The sequence below is a fragment of the Sphaeramia orbicularis genome, chromosome 20 (genome assembly GCF_902148855.1).
Source record: "Sphaeramia orbicularis chromosome 20, fSphaOr1.1, whole genome shotgun sequence".
Taxonomy (NCBI): Eukaryota; Metazoa; Chordata; class Actinopteri; order Kurtiformes; family Apogonidae; genus Sphaeramia; species Sphaeramia orbicularis.
Window position 1 is genome coordinate 2,396,075 of NC_043976.1, and position 17,620 is coordinate 2,413,694.

The following is a 17,620-nucleotide window of genomic DNA, read 5'->3' on the forward strand; positions in this document are numbered from 1 at the left end:
TATTGATCTTGTTGATTAGATAAAGGCAAGAAAACGCCTATGTAAAGATCTGCTTTTGTGTCAAATATTTGAGTATAGTTTGAATTTATTCCAATTTTGATCTTATCTCCCTAATATTTGGAACCAATGTTCACTTTTAGAGTCTTTGAAAAGGTTCTTTAAGCATCTTTGTGTTATTTATGCAATAAATTATATACATTTTTCAAATCAGATTTTATATTTTTTGTGTTTTTTTTTTCTTAAAGTGAAAAAATAATAGGCAGATGAGATAGATGAAGTTGTTCTGGAAAAAAAATATACCAAACATGGGTATAGTCAACATTTCTGTATATAGTATATAAAGGCAAAATCAAAAGTACTCAAAAATGGATAAAATAGGCTCAGACCCCTAAGGGTTAATGAAAGTATTGATCTTGTTGATTAGATAAAAGTCTCTGAACCTGGCGTAGCAAATATGATACAGATGGTTTTAAAGGGTTAACAAGAACAAATGACAGTAACTGTGGAGACAACGGACACACCTTAAACAGTAACAATAGTCTCTTTTCCATTGGACATCTGCACAAAACTTTACTGATATTTACTAATTGTCAAAAAAACAGAAGTTCATAATGTCGGTTTTTCCATTAAATCACAAATGTGATGATTTGTTTTATTATCGTGAGACGATACAAGAAGTCATTCCATAAAAATGTCGACGAACATAAATATGGTGTTTATTTAAAGATACGTTCATTATTATTATATATTACCCCTCTATCTCCTACTAAATTAAAAAATGATTGGGTTTCCTGGTGTGTCCAGACATACACACACATATTTCTTCTTATTCTTCGCTTGTTGTAACGTACGTCAACATCCATTTTTTTAATTCACCCGACTCTAGTTGTGAAACAAGGTCTTTCCATTGCAGTTTTGTGTGATATACCATTTGTGCTACACCCGAAAAATCAGCTCTTGCCAGCGCAAAAACTTTAATCGAAAAATGAGACTTTTGTCATTTTTCCATAAGGTAAATTTTTATGTGCATTATATTTGTGGAATTTGAGAGTCAATGGAAAAGTGAATAATGATAAAACTGCGACTGTTGCGGACCTGTGATGAATAAATCTAATTGTTTGTCTGGTCTCTCCTCAGGTAATCTGGATCTGACGGGTCCAAAGCAGGTGTTTAAGGCAGAGAATAACCCCTGGGTAACTCCGATCGCAGACCAGTTCCAGCTGGGCGTCTCCCATGTGTTTGAATATGTCCGCTCAGAGACCTACAAATAGTAAGTAACAACTCACAAGAACACTGAAAACCAGTCGACGCTCAGTATTTCTGCAAATTTCACTGTTAAGTCAAAGCTTCAACCACAACATGTGCTTTAAAAACACCAATGATAACCAAAACAAAACAGAAGAAGAGCATCAGTAAATTAATAAATGTCCAGCTGATGTATTCATTAATACTGGTGTAATGGGAGTACTCCTACCGGGGCTGAGGTTCTGTGATGTCACATGTGTTTGTACTTTGGAATGGAAGCGTTCTTGTCTTCAGTGTAGCAGCAGAACAAAGGCTGCTGTTCTACAGCACAAGGAGATGCTTTAAATCCTCTGTCAATGTTTCAAACGGCTTCTCAGAGGCGTTCTCTGGAACTAATCCCTGATCTGTGTGACTGCGAAGGACCCAAAGAGACCACAGTTATTCCATATTATGTTTGCATAGTTGTACAGGCCAAAAAAAAAAAGGAGAAGGAAAGATGGAGCAAAACGGATCAAATGAAACAGACCTATTATTATTATTATTATTATTATTATTATTATTATTATTATTATTATTATTATTGTTATTATTATTAGTAGTAGTAGTAGTAGTAGCATTATTATTATTAGCATTATTGCTAGTCATTTTTCCATTGGACATCTGCGCAAAACTTTAGCGATATTTACTAAATGTTAAAAAAAATAGAGGTGCATAATGTCTCTACAGAACGATTTGGACAGGATTTAGGAAAATAACTGAGGAGACAGAAACCTTCTTAATGAGGAAGCAGAGGAAACTTTGTATAAGGCTGTGAATATTCATGGTTGGTTAAACCAAAGGCATAATATAATATAATATAATATAATATAATATAGTTTTTATCCAGATGTGTTCCTCTGTGGGAAACCCTTCTATATTTACTGTGGATGGACATATGTTTGCACCAGTTCATGTTAAACTTTTTTTTAAAAAAGACTTTATTGTTTAGTTTTCAAATAGACATCTACATCAACATAGGACAAATGAACTAGTCCGAAGCAGAACAACACACACAAACATCAAACCACACCCACCCACCCAAAGGCTCAGAGAGAAGGAAATAAAATAAAAAGAAAAGGGGGCACGCAGTTCGACTGATTTTTATTGTGTAAAAAGAAAACCATTTAAATCCAGATTACAGTCTGATGCATAATGGTTGTTAATAGTCTGTTATTTGTAAACAGGCATATGAAACCAAGGGTCACTGCAAAGATGAGGACAGAAATGAAATGAAAAAAGAGAAGGAAGGAAGAAGTCTACTGGAAGGGGATGCCTTGAATAAAGTTTACAAAAGGGGTCCAAGTTAAAGTGAAATCTAGATGCTTTTTATCTATTCTGTATCTAAGCTTTTCCAGTTCATGTTAAACATTTTTACACTTCAAACACTGATCCGATCCCAGATTTGAAGCTCAGTCTGAAGCAGTCATGTTGATTCAAATGTTTATGTATTATATTTAGTGGCAGATGAAACTGATGAGTCACTGGTGTCTGTCAGACTGAATGATGAAGGGTCCTAGACCACCGCTCGAACATTATGATCCATCACTCTGAAGATCCAGCTCAGTGTTCTATCAGCGCTGTCAGTACACACACAAACACACACACACACCTGACAGAACCAGTGTTCTATCACAGAACCAGTGTTCTATCACAGAACCAGTGTTCTATCACAGAACCAGTGTTCTATCAGCGCTGTCAGTGCACACACAAACACACACACACCTATGTTAGGACTGTCATCAGAGATTCAAGGAGTTAATTAAGCATAATTAAGCAGATCAGACAAACTAGTATTGAAATGTCCGATTTCCCGCTCAAAGCAGTAAGACTAGGGGTGTAAGAAAATATCGGTTCCACAGCATATCGTGATATTTCATTTCCTGATACTGTATCGATATTAAAAAGTGCTACATCTGTATTTTTAGGTATTTCTTCAAATGCAGACATGGCAGAGGTTCATTTTTTGTTTTCTTTTTTGTTCATATTTTTGGGGAATCCTCCAAGCTCTTTTATTTATATATTCACTTTGGTATTTTTAGTTGTTTTTTTTTTTAACTGATAACACTGTTTTGTTAAATAATGGTTATTTCAGACATCCTAAAAGCACTTTTTACTGTTTGAAAGGCAGATGTTAGTTCCTTTGATGGGATCACACAAAATAATGATGTTGGATGATTCAGGGACTGTCCACTATACATTCTATTCACAACTAATAGAAGGTAAAGGCAAAGATACTGAGAATATTTCACCTACAAATTTATCAGTCCAGTCGTTCTTTTTTTTTTTTTTTTTTTTTGCATTTTACTCTAATAGTTAGTGTGGCCCCCCTTGGCAACAGTCTAAGGAAACTCTGGAATGAGCTTCTGAGAGCGTAGAATGACATTGGGGTTGAAACTCTCAGAAAATACATCGACACAATGCCAGAAAGATGTGCTACTGTGATTTTTGCCAAGGGGGGGCACACTAAATATTGGAGTAAAATGCAAAAAAAACAAAAAAAAAACAGGACTGGACTGATAAATTTGTAGGTGAAATATTCTTAATACCTTTGCCTTTAGCTTTTGCAGTGGCAAAAAAGTGAAATTCAGGCTCTAGGAACAAATAGCCCACCAGTTTCTTAAGATTTGACAAGTGTTCTAATATTTTTGCACACCACTGTGTACTTTTTTTTTTTTTTTTTAATATAAGGCTGAGTGACAGCAGTTGAACCCAGGATGTTCATGTCAGTGTTTGAAGAAGGGAACACAGCTGTTCTGTTTCTGTGGTTTATTTATTAGAACCTCAGCACTTCTTCAGTAACTTCGTGCTGACCTGTTCTTTTTTTATGGACTGTACATATTTATGTAAAACAGGGGTAGGTCTATATAAGCTGGGTGTCTTCCTTCTCCATTTCGGTCATAAAGCGTTGTCGAGGAGCCGCAGTGATGTCATACATTGTGGGTTTTTTCGGTCGGCTTATTGCCTTCGATATTCTAGAAAGTTCTGTTTAAATTTGTGGTTTCTCTTTGCCTTTCGTTCACTTTTGTATTTGGTTCCTACTTATGTTCAAAATAAAGTTAATCATAATCATCTTCATCATAATTTCACAACAGTCTCATCGGAAAAGAGAAAAAGTGTCCACAGCTGGTCTGGCATCTGTATGAGTTTCATTTGTGCTCTCCGCTGTAAACACACACTGTGGACCGGAGACGCCACCGACCTCCAGACAGGTGTTGAATAGTTTCATCCCAAAGAGCTTTTCTCTGCAGCTCTCCAGCTTCATTCACACCTGACTAAATGTCCTTCACCTCCTGACTCTGTCAACACACACATCTGTCTGCACCTCCGTCTAATTTAACAGTCTGAGTCTGGACTGGGAAGCTTTTAATAATACTGTTCTATTCTTCTAATACACATTAAAAACAAAGACAGATGAGTTTATATAAACCTAATCACTCACACCTACACATTTATATACATGTAACACAGTTTTTACAGTGTGTTTGTGTGTTTAATGGGTAAATGAAGAGATGTAACATACAGACAGTTCAGAAGTACACCAAATAAGTCACTTGTTTGTTACTAACATTTGACCTTTTCACACAAACCTTCTAATATCATGTCCACCAAACACTTAAATACAGGACAAGTGAGGACAATAAGTGAGGTTAATAACCTATAAAAGATCTAAGGGACTTGGTTTTTCATATATTCTGCTGATTGGAAGCTAAAGGATAGACTGTTGAGTGGAGAAGGGGTGGGATTAAATCAGTTCTACTTCCTCCCACTCCTTTTCCAATGTGCAAATGAAGTCATGTATATGTATAAGTTTTGCTTTTGTTTTTTTGTTTTCTTCCATTACTTCTAACTACCTGTTTTATTTCTAAGGACTAAGTAAGATTATTTTGTCTTGTTGCATATTCGAAAAAGAAAGAAAGACCAAGTATGGGAGCAGGGCCTAAAATTGGAAACTACAAATGTCATCTGCAGATATGATGGTAAAAGAGGTTCGGCTGCAGCAGGTCTGTGTTCACAGTCTGGTCTGTCGCTCATTGGTCTGATAAAGAATCAGTCTGAATACATAACCTCAAAGGATATGAAATTGTGAGATCAAATTCTCATATTTATGCTCATTTTATAGAGAATCACTTAATCAATCAAACCAAATACTCAGTCGTGTTCCAAAGGCTAAAAGCTAAAAGCCTCAGCTGTTTGTGGTGAATCTAGCTGAAGAACTTTCGTCCTCTTGCTTCCTTTACAGTGGTGAAATTCCCCTCTTATCCCCTCCCTTCCTTTTTTATTATCCGTCTTCTGCATTTCTTTAAAGGAAGATACTAAATTGCTTGGCAGCTCTGGTGAAGAGGAGGTGGCGGTAAGAGGAAGGTCCAATCAGATCAATGGCCTTTGGCCTCCCTGTACATTTATCAAATACACACACACACACACTCATATTCTTTTTTTTTTTTTACTTTTTAACACACACACACAACAGAACTTTGCAGCAATTAATTAAGCCTTGTGGAATAGCACAGCTCCATAAAAACATTATCAGGAATCTGAATCCATTCGCCTGCCTTCTTCTGCATTTAATTGGCCCTAACAGTTCATCACTGCAGCAACACACACACACACACACACACACACACACATATACACACACACACTTCAAAAATAATAGGAAATCTTTATGTTGATCTACAGCAAAAACTGTTCCTTCTGTAGGCCTTTATCAAACCTTTTGACTCGTGTGTGAATAATTCTGGTCCTTTGAAGGTAAACCTTGTGTTTGTGTTCAGATTCACCTGTTTCTGACACAGTGGACGTCTGAACAGTCTGACACAGAAACACTAACGGAACAAACAGGATGCACTTACCGCACACACAGCCTCACTGTCCATCCCATAATGACCTAAAACAGGGCTCTTGTATGTTTATATCTGTGGCTCTGAACTTAACCAATAAATAATGAATACTCCAAATTTTTCCTTTTTTGTTTTAGTGTAAAAATTTAAATTCCAGAAAAATGTTTATATTTACAAACTATTCATTCACACAAAATGTGAATAACCTCAAATGTCTTAATAGAAGTCAGTATAATTGCACCAGTATTCAGTCTGTTATTACATGTTGTGTGTATTTGTAGATCCACTACAGTAGAATGAGCATGTGGAAATGATAAACTGAGGCAGAGTATTGATAAAATTACACTTATTTTTCATAAGAAATTTCAGGTTGTTCATGTTTTTCACATTTTTAAGGAAACTTTGTAGATGTAAACACTTTTCTAATGTAATGTGACTTTTGTCCACTGTTCTTATTTTCCTGGTTCTGATCCTCTTTAGATCATTTTGGGCTGAATGTGGAACCTGAACTAAAATGACGCTGACAGCCCTGGTTTATTTCCTACAGATTTTACATTTTCCAAACCTGGATTTATAGTTGCTCTCAATTTAAAGGCGTTTTTGTGGCGTGTGTATGAGTCAAAGTTGTGTCTACACGGTCCTGAATCCTCTGCACATGTATCTGTAGGAGCGTCAGCTGGTGCGAATTTCAAAGCTTTATAAATAACCCGACTGTTCAACCCGGGGCTGAAGACCACGGCCCCCCCTACGCAGCTCTGCCAGACAAAATGTTTTCAGCTCACACATACCACAGTGTGAAATGTAATTAAGTGATGGCAGTTAAGGGGAACTGAGGAGGTCAAGATGGGATGTGGGAGACCATGAACAAACTTTGGGAGAACTTGTTCTCACCATATGACATGAAATCTCTGTTTGACGGCAAAAAATCTACAGCGAAATGTAGCAGATTCACCAGGAGCGCTTTATCTTTGGTCTTTACAGAGCTCGGTCAGATAGATTCATTTTAGGATATAATGGTTTTACCCCGACTGCCGCTGCACGATCTCTTTAGTGTGAACTAAGTAGAACAGATTTGGTTGGATTTCTTATCCCTTGATTCCAACATACAGGACCCTTAGGTTTAGCTCTTTAACGTGAACCAAGAAGAACTACAGAGGAATCATTCTGTCTCATTTTACTTTAAATTAAAGCAGTGAGATTTGTCTTTTTAAAATGTTATTCTTCCTTTTCCAACATTTCCCTGTGGTCTCCATAAACTGTAAATGCTCTGCTTGGGTCTGAATTCTTCATTAATTCAACTCACAATGATCGAGACCAACTACAATGGATCAACACATGGAAAAGAAAAGAAAGGTTATTTATATAATCTCATAAAGTTTCATTATCAACATTTACAGTTGTTTTTCAAAATCAATATAATAAAAATTCAAGTCCGTTTTGTTTTTTTTTTTACTATAACCCACTGTTTTATGTTTATGTTTACGTTTATGTTTACGCATTTGGCAGACGCTTTTTTCCAAAGCGACTTACAGGGGAAAACCAATTAAATCACTCAATCAATCAAATTTTATTTATATAGCGCCAGATCACAAGAAAGTTATCTCTTGACATTTTATATATAGAGTTGGTCAGAACCAGACTCTAAGTCAATTCTACAGAAACCCAACAGAATCCTCCAGGAGCAAACACTTGTGACTGGTGACAGTGGCGAGGAAAAACTTCCCTTTAACAGCAGAAACCTGGAGCAGACCCAGACTCCTGGAGGATGGACGTCTGCCTTGACCAGTTGGGGTTAAAGAGAGAGAGTAGAGAAGGGGAAAAAGAGAGAGCGATAGAGATAGGGACTGGGGAGAGGGGGAGAAGGGGGGAGTAGGGGGAGACACATGGAGGCGGTTGAGGGTAAGTGAGTGGTGATGATGAGGGCAGGGAAGAGGCCGGACCACCGCAGCAGGTCCAGAGATAATCGTGAAAGAATCTGTGGTTGTCCTGGGAAAAACCTTATTAGAATATTTAAAATGGAATGTTTGAAAGTGCTAGGACAGGAGGTGCTCTCGGAAGAGCTGGGTCTTCAGGAGCTTCTTGAAGATAGGCAGGGATGACTCTGTTCTTGTAGCACTTGGTAGAGCGTTCCACCAACGTGGAACGACCCATGAAAAGAGCCTGGATTGTCTTGTACAAGGTCTGGGGACCACCAGACTACGTTCCCCAGACGAGCGGAGTGGTCGTGGGGCGACATAAGCTTTTATTAGTGCACCTAAGTAGACAGGAGCAGACCCACGGAGAATTTTGTAGGCTAGGATTAAAGATTTGAATTTGATGCGGGCAGCTATGGGTAGCCAGTGTAACTCAATGAGTAAGGGGGTGACATGTGCCCTTTTAGGCTGATTGAAGACCAGACGCGCTGCTGCATTCTGGACCATCTGTAGTGGTTTGACAGCACAAGCTGGGAGGCCCGTTAGAAGAGCATTGCAGTAGTCAAGACGGGAGATAACCATAGTCTGCACCAGGAGCTGGGTGGCCTGTTCGGTTAGGTATGGCCTGATCTTTCTTAGGTTGAACAGAGTGAAACGGCATGATCGGGTGACAGAGGCAACGTGATCCGTGAAGGTCAACTGATTATCAATCATGACTCCCAAGTTACGTACTACACTGGTAGGAGCCAGAGGTATGGAGTCAATACTGATGGAGATGTCCAGCTGTATGGTTGGCTTAGCTGGGAAGACCAGCAGTTCAGTTTTGGACAGGTTCAGCTGAAGGTGATGGGCTTTCATCCATGCAGATATGTCAGAGAGACAATCTGAGATCCGCACTGAGACTGTGGAGTCATCAGGTGGGAATGACAGATAGAGCTGGGTATCATCAGCATAGCAATGATATGAGAAGCCGTGTGAGTGGATGATCTGACCGAGTGAGGTGGTGTATATGGCAAAAAGGAGGGGGCCCAACACAGAGCCTTGGGGGACCCCCGTGGTGAGGCGGTGAACTGCTGATGTGTGCCCTAGCCAGGACACACTGAAGGACCGACCAGTAAGGTAAGATTGAAACCAGGAGTGTGCGTGGCCTGTGATGCCCATGTTCCAGAGTATGGATAACAGGATATCATGACTGACAGTGTCAGATGCTGCTGATAAGTCCAGTAGAATGAGTACTGAAGACTTGGCTGCTGCTCTAGCCTCTTTCAAGGCTTCTGTCACAGACAACAGAGCCGTTTCAGTGGAGTGGCCGATTTTGAAGCCAGATTGGTTGATGTCCAGGAGGTTATTTTGGGAGAGGAATTCTGTGACCTGTTTGAAAACAGCCCTTTCGATGATCTTAGAAAGGTATGGGAGGAGTGAGACTGGTCGATAATTCTCCACTTGAGTGGGGGTGAGGGAAGGTTTTTTGAGTAGTGGTGTTACCTGCGCTTGTTTAAATACTGTAGGAAATGTTCCTGAAGTCAGTGAAGCATTCATCACATGTGTGATTGGTGCTGTGATAGTAGGGGCAACAGACTGTAAGAGGTTGGATGGAATAGGGTCCAACAGGCATGTTGTAGGACGGCTAGAGGAAAGGAGTTTAGACACCTCGTTCTCTGTGAGGGGAGTAAATGAGGGGAATGACGCAGTTGGGCTTTTATCAGTTGAGTTAGTAGTAGCCATAGTCAGGGGAGAGGAAGCAGTGTGTGATGATGATGATGTTGAAGAAGGAGGCGTGCAGTCTATGGGTGGATCAGTGAACTGACTGCTGATAGTAGACACTTTATTTGTGAAAAATGAAGCAAAATTGTCTGCTGTCAGATTAGTAGTGGGCGGTGGAGGTGGAGGGTTGAGTAGTGTTTTAAAGGTTGAGAATAGTTTCTTGGTGTCGGTGGCAGAATGAATTTTGTTATTATAGTAAGCCTTCTTCGCAGCAGTGACACTGGATGAGAAGGATACCAATAGTGACTGGAATGTGATCAGGTCAGAAGAGCTTTTTGTTTTGTGCCATTTTCTCTCTGCGGCTCTGAGGTTGGTACGCAGCGACCGGAGGTTATCATTGAGCCATGGGTGGGACTGGGAGGATCGAGCGGGTCTAGTAGATAGAGGGCACAGATTATCCAGACAGGAGCTAAGTGTAGAGCACAGAGACTCAGTGGCATCATTAACCTCTAAGGAGGAAAAAGTGCTGGGGGGAGGGAGAGCGGAGGCTACGACAGTGGAGAAGTGGGTGGGGGACAAATTGCGGAGGTTGCGGCGGAAACAGACCATGGGGGAGGGAGCAGAGTGTTTTTCAGGGAGAGACACACTGAACTGAATGAAATAGTGGTCAGACAGGTGTAAAGGTGTGACTGTGAGGGCATCTGTGATGCAGTTTCGGGTGAAAATGAGATCGAGCTCTTTACCAGCTTTGTGGGTTGGAGGACTGCAAACCCGCTGTAGCTCAAAAGAGAGTATTAGTGACATGAAATCTGAGAAGCTGGGATTGTCTAAGTGGATGTTCATGTCACCGAGGACTAGCATGGGGCAGTCATGCTCTGGGATGGAGGAAAGCAGAGTGTCAAGCTCATCAGGAAAATCACCCAGTTGCCCTGGTGGACGATAAATGACAATTATGTAAAGTTTGACTGGTGCTGTCACTAGGATGGCATGGTATTCAAAGGAGTTGTATTTGACTGAAGGTAGGAGTTGATTGTGTTTCCATTTGTTGGAAATTAACAGACCCACACCACCTCCTCGTCCAGATGGACGAGAGGTATGAGAGAATGTGTGGCTGATAGAAAGTGCGGCTGGGGTTGCATTGTTTTCAGGCGTAATCCAGGTTTCAGTCAGAGCCAGGATGTCCAGTGTGTGATGGTTGGCATAGGCAGCAATAAAATCTATCTATGTTTTAAGCATTTATTACAAATAATAATGATAATTAATGGACAAATAATGAAAGTTAAGTTCTTCCTGAAAAAAAGAGCAAAAGAATTGGTAAAAAAAGACATTTTCTGACACTTTTATTGTAAAAACAACATAAAGAAATCTACCTGTTCTAATGGGTGTCCTTAAAGCAGTGATATTAGTCTTTTTAAATGTTCTTCTTCCTTTTCCGTCATTTCCCTGTGGTCTACATAAACTGTAAATGCTCTGCTTGGATCGGAATTCTTCGTTCATTCAACTCCACAGGTCTGTCTTCAACTGGGAGGGGTCTTAATATCAAACACCACATTAGCCCTGATTTTCTGATGCAACAAGATGTTCTAAGCACTCCTGTGTAATTTTTTTTGAAATTTTCATCCAAACCCCCCACCCCCCACCCCAAAAACTACTTTTTTTAACTCTGTAAATCTCCTCTTTCAGCTTCTCCACTCTTTTGTCCAGTGCAGTGTCTAAATATGTTCATGATGGGACAGTTCATGATCTTGTCAGTGCCAGATTCTATCGTAAGAGCACTTTGTACTATGAACAGTCTAATGTCAAGGTCATGGTGGAGGTTAAAGGTCATGGTGGAGGTTAAAGGTCAGCAAAATGCCTAGTTTTTTCAAAAATTCATACCATTCTGACATTTGATCAAATCTGTCCTCAGTTCTGTTCCTCTAATTTCCTGGTGGGACCCCGCCCCCCCTTTGGCCCTTTACAGACACATTACGGACTACAGATTCAAACATGTACTTTACATTTGAATTTGCCACCATTAGTGTGGAGGAAACACTAGCACACATTTTGGCAGGAATCACTAACACTTCATTCATTCATTCATTCATTCATTCATTTTCTGAACCTGCTTTATCCTCACTAGGGTCATGGGGGCGGAGCCTATCCCAGCTATTTATGGGTGAAGGCGGGGTTCACCCTGGACATGTGACCAGTTCATCACAGACTGAACATACAGGGACAAACACACTGTCACATTTACACCTATGGGGGATTTAGATGAACCCAGTAACCTATCAGAGCATGTGTTTGGATGGTGGGAGGAGCCAGAGGACCAGAGAGAACCCACACAGACACGAGGAGAACATGCAAACTCCACACAGAAAGGTCCCACCCCCATGGACTAAAGGCTCCACCCCCATGGACTAAAGGCCCCACCCCCATGTCCTGGTGTTGAACTGAACCCAGGTCCTTGTGTCTGTGGCTCCAGGTCTACCCTCTGCCCCCACAGGACAGGTTCATGTAACTGTCAGTGCTGTCAAACTGCCGTCTGTTCTGTTTTCATGTCTGTGCAGAATACAGAGGAAACAGTGGTGTTGAATGGGTCTGATTGAATGTCAGCTGTTTGTGGTCAGTAGATGTGTTCTGAGGAGAGAACCTGAGGCCAACATTTGGAAGAACCCACATGAACAGCTGAGTTCCATCAAATATGCATTTGGACCATTTGGGTGACCTTTGACCTCCAATTGGACCTTGACTCTACACCTTTTATAGTTCAAAGCACTCTGAAGACATGACATGTGTCACAAAACAAACATTTAAGGCCCAGCATGAGCAGACTGACACATTGTACATTGAAAGTTGCCAAAAAAAACACATTTTCAGGGTTGAAAAAGTAATTTTCGGGATGGGGGGGTGTTGGATGAAAATTTTTTTTAAAAATTACACAGGAGTGTTTAGAACATCTTGTTGCATCAGAAAATCAGGGCTAAAGTTGAATCTGAAAATTTTCCTGAAATAAGCCCCCCCCCCACTTCAACCCTATTTCTCAGTAATGACACCACAAAGGTGGTTTGGAGCGCTGGCCCTTTAAATGCACAGGAGACACTTCAGGCCCCGCCCCCTCCGGGTTATTGGTTGTGCTGCTCTGTCCCGTTCAACCGACAACTGAAGATTTGAGGTAATGGGCTCCAAGTTTGGACATATTTTCAGTCTGGACTCCAACCGCTGATGACGACGAACAATTATGGAGAAATACTAGAGAAATGTTGGACTGAAGTCTGGAGCTGATATGAACAAATGTGGAGACGGAACAAGTTTGAGACGCAACTAATTAAGAAGGAATTCAAACAGGTTGGAGAAATCCACTGGATTTTTTGTCCAAATGAATATAAAGATAGTTCTGCAGCAGCTGCACTGAAAAAAATCTAAATCTTACCAAAATAATTTTCACTTGTTCCATTGGCAGATTTTTTTTTTTTTTGGCTTTATTCAAGATTTTTTTGCAGATTTATTTATTTATTTTTGCTTAATTGAAGATTTTTTTTGTCTTAATTCAATTTTTTTTTGCTTAATTCAAGATTTGTGCGGTGGGGGAGGGAGACTGCAGGTGTGCCCAGGGGTTTGCGGCCCCTGCGGGGGGTGGGGGGTGTCGCTGGGGGTTCTCTCAGGGTGTGGTGGCGGGGTGCGGCCGTGGTGGCGATTGGGACCTGGGGTCGCTGGGTCTGGTGCTGCGGGGTGGCACTGTCCCAGTGATCACTGCATCCCTAGTGCATGTAAGACTGGGGAGGTGTGGAGTGTGGTGGGTCCCCGTGCCTGTTTGGGGGGCTTTGGGGCGGCTGGTCCCGGGTCCGTGCCCCCTCGACTGCATAGGATGATTGAGTGTGTGAGTGGCCTCTGGGGGGGTGGCGGCCTTCTGGCTGCGGTCGTTGGGTGCCCGGGGTCTCTGGGCTGCCCCGCTCCTTGGCAGCCCCTGCCTGGGGAACGGGGGTGCCGAATGTCGGCTGGCTCGTCTTCTGGGAGGAAACTTCCTCCCAGTCATACTATCCCCAACCCCTCGCCTCCCCACCCCCCTCACACACAGCACGTAGGGTCTTGGGGAGGGTGCACATCCCGAGAGGGTACGGCGGGGGGGGGTCACTAAAACGGCCTCCCTCTGTGGTACCCTGGGGTGGCTAACTCTTCAATTTTAATTACACCCCCCACAACACAACACACAGAAACACTAACACCACACATTCACTTTTGGGGGGCGGGCTGCGTGGCGCCTGGTGGGCGGTGCTGTGCCGGTGGGTGAGGCTGCCTGTGTGGTGTCGCCCTCAGTGGTGCGCAGTTATGCTCCTCAATTTTAATTGCTTGCCTCACCTCACACTTCAAAACACTGATAGGTGGGGAGGTGAGGGGGAGGGGGGGTCTTCCCACACCCCTGTTTCCTGGATGCCGTCTGGGGTGGGGGGCCCCGGGGGAGGGGGGCTGGAACATTGGCTTGGAGCTCACTTGGCTGCATTGCTGGGGGGTTGCCACCCTCTGATGAATGATGTGTGCGCATGGGGATTGTGGTCGGGGGGGGGGGGGGGGGGCTGGGCTGGCTGCTGTCTTGCCCACCGCAGGTCGTGTTGGGACCGGGAAAGATGTGTGTATGCGGGCATCGGGGGTGTGGCGGTTGCTGGCGGGGTGGTGGACCGCGGTGGGGTTCCTGGCGGCTGGTGTTGCCGCCCTGGGCTGCGGTTGGTGCTGGGGCTGCACTCGGGTGCCGCGCCTTGGGGGGACTCACAGCGGTGCTGCTCGCTGCGGGAGGGATACGTGTGTCTGGTGTGTGCAGGTGGGTGGGAGGGGCTGTTGATGGGTGTGGGTACATGTGTGGGTATATGTGTACATGTAGATGTGTACGTGTGGGCGTGCATGTGGGTAGGTGGGTGTATGGGCATGGGTGGAGGTGTTTGTGTGTGTGTGTGTGTGTGTGTATGTGTGAATGGTCAAACATGTGGGATGGGTGGTGTGTATGTCTGGGAGTCAGTGGGTGTGTGTGCATATGCTTGTGTGGGTGAGTGGGGGACTGGGGTGTGTGTGGGGTTTGGGGGTTGGGCTTGGTGGGATGGGGGGTGGTCCTCCGGGCCCCCAGGGCACTTGGCTGTGGCATCGGGGTGCGCACTGGCCTGCAGCGGGTGGCGGTCTGGGCCGGCCTGGCCGCCCGGTGTGCTGGGTGGGACCCCTGCCCGGGGAGACGGGTGGCTCCTGGGCTCGTGGGGCTCGGGGACCGGCGCCTCGCCTGCCCCTGGGTGGCTGGACCCCGGCGGGGGGTGGCAGCTGGCGTCCCTGGCCTCCTGGGGCCTGTGCTGGGCTGCTGTGGGGCCTCTGGTGGGGGCCTCCCTCGACCATCTTCGGGGCAGGCACACTGTTGCCTCTCGGGGGGGGGGGCAGGCTGGATCCCCCCTCTCTGTGGTGTCTGCTGGATGGCCGGGCCTTGGGGCCCTCTGGGTCTGCCCCTGATCCTTGGAGGGGGGGCGGTTGTGGTTACATGTGTGTGTTCTTCACCTCAGTCTGTTTGCCTGGTTCACTCTGTCACAGCAGATGAATGAGAACAACTGATGTGTGTGGATCTGGTACTGGGATTATCTGGTAGAGGTATTATTTGTGCGAACGTGGTATACGACATTTTGTTCATCCTTTCTTATATTCTTCATTTCAGAGGTCTTATGTATCTCATTGTTGTGTTTTGTTTTTGTTTTTTGTAGTTTTGTTTGTTCTGTTTTCTTCTCTCTCTTCTGCCCAGTTTACTCAGTTCTGGTTGTAGTTACTGTTTCCATTATAATTGTCTCCATGGTTGCTGCTGTTTGTATTGTTGATACTTTCTTGTGAGGGTCTTCTCCACCTTCTTCTCTCTTGTTCTCCCCTTCTTCTACCCCCCCACCCCACCCCCCATGTCAGGTCCGGCATCAAAATGTGGTTCAACAAAACTCATAATAAACACAGTAGAATATCAAAGGGTGCTTCATATACTTTATGAAGTTACCCTTGGCAAAGCAAATGTGTTCAGCACCAAAAGGAACCAGACTACCATTCTGCTGTTAGAACGCTGGACAAGTAGGAAAAAAAAAAAAAAAGTAGTGTGAGATACTCCCTGGTAAAATGTCCAAATAAAAGAGGATACACAAGCAAAGGTGTTAGAAAAATGGGCAGTGATGACTGGGAGTACAGCTGGTGTGGGCTGCTGCCTTATCGGTACAGACAGCTGCCTGTCAGCCAGCTGAGCCCAGAAAGAGAAGAAAAAAAAAAAATTCAAGATTTGTTTTTTGCTAAATTCAAGATCATTTTTTTTACTCAATTCAATGTTTGTTTTTCTTAATTCAATGTTTGTTTTTCTTAATTCAAGATTTTTTTTTTGCTTAATTCAGGATTATTTTTTCTTAATTCAAGATTTTTTTTGTTTAATTCAAGATTTTTTTTGCTTAATTCAAAGAATGTTTTCTGTTTAATTCAAGATTTTTTTCTTTTGCTTAATTCAAGATTATTTTTTTTGCTTAATTCAAGATTTTATTTTTTTTTTTGCTGAATTCAATTTTTTTGTGCTTAATTCAAGCAAAAAAAATCTTGAATTAAGCAAAAAAAAAAAAAGAAAAAAAAAATCTGCTAATGGAACAAGTGAAAAAAATCTTGGTAAGATTTCTTTTAATCACATTTTCCAGATCTATTGTCTAAAAATCAGTTCTTATATCTCACTGAAAAGTTCCTCTTTAGGTCATTCTGTCTGATTTGTAAGTGTGATGAGATATTTGGACTAGAAATGAGAACAGAACAGAACCCTGTTGTGTCTTTTGTCTTTTTCGTCCATGTAAACCCTGTTGTGTCTTTTGTCTTTTTCGTCCATGTAAACCCTGTTGTGTCTTTTTCGTCTCTGTCGTCCATGTAAACCCTGTTGTGTCTTTTGTCTTTTTCGTCCATGTAAACCCTGTTGTGTCTTTTGTCTTTTTCGTCCATGTAAACCCTGTTGTGTCTTTTGTCTCTGTCGTCCATGTAAACCCTGTTGTGTCTTTTGTCTTTTTCGTCCATGTAAACCCTGTTGTGTCTTTTGTCTTTTTCGTCCATGTAAACCCTGTTGTGTCTTTTTTGTCTCTGTCGTCCATGTAAACCCTGTTGTGTCTTTTGTCTTTTTCGTCCATGTAAACCCTGTTGTGTCTTTTGTCTCTGTCGTCCATGTAAACCCTGTTGTGTCTTTTGTCTTTTTCGTCCATGTAAACCCTGTTGTGTCTTTTGTCTTTTTCGTCCATGTAAACCCTGTTGTGTCTTTTGTCTTTTTCGTCCATGTAAACCCTGTTGTGTCTTTTGTCTCTGTCGTCCATGTAAACCCTGTTGTGTCTTTTGTCTTTTTCGTCCATGTAAACCCTGTTGTGTCTTTTGTCTCTGTCGTCCATGTAAACCCTGTTGTGTCTTTTGTCTTTTTCGTCCATGTAAACCCTGTTGTGTCTTTTGTCTTTTTCGTCCATGTAAACCCTGTTGTGTCTTTTGTCTTTTTCGTCCATGTAAACCCTGTTGTGTCTTTTTTGTCTCTATCGTCCATGTAAACCCTGTTGTGTCTTTTGTCTTTTTCGTCCATGTAAACCCTGTTGTGTCTTTTGTCTCTGTCGTCCATGTAAACCCTGTTGTGTCTTTTGTCTTTTTCGTCCATGTAAACCCTGTTGTGTCTTTTGTCTTTTTCGTCCATGTAAACCCTGTTGTGTCTTTTGTCTTTTTCATCCATGTAAACCCTGTTGTGTCTTTTGTCTCTGTCGTCCATGTAAACCCTGTTGTGTCTTTTGTCTTTTTCGTCCATGTAAACCCTGTTGTGTCTTTTGTCTCTGTCGTCCATGTAAACCCTGTTGTGTCTTTTGTCTTTTTCGTCCATGTAAACCCTGTTGTGTCTTT

General features: G+C 42.5%; 1 protein-coding gene across 3 annotated transcripts in view; it reads left to right on the forward strand.

Moving 5' to 3' along the window:
• The window catches only part of rsu1 (Ras suppressor protein 1), a 61,526-nt gene that overhangs the window by 33,775 nt on the left and 10,131 nt on the right, over positions 1-17,620 (forward strand). For all 3 annotated transcript variants that reach the window (XM_030123673.1, XM_030123672.1, XM_030123674.1), the window contains exon 8: positions 1,138-1,270. In XM_030123673.1, the coding sequence (XP_029979533.1) occupies positions 1,138-1,270 (133 nt within the window). The remainder of the gene's footprint in view (positions 1-1,137; positions 1,271-17,620) is intronic.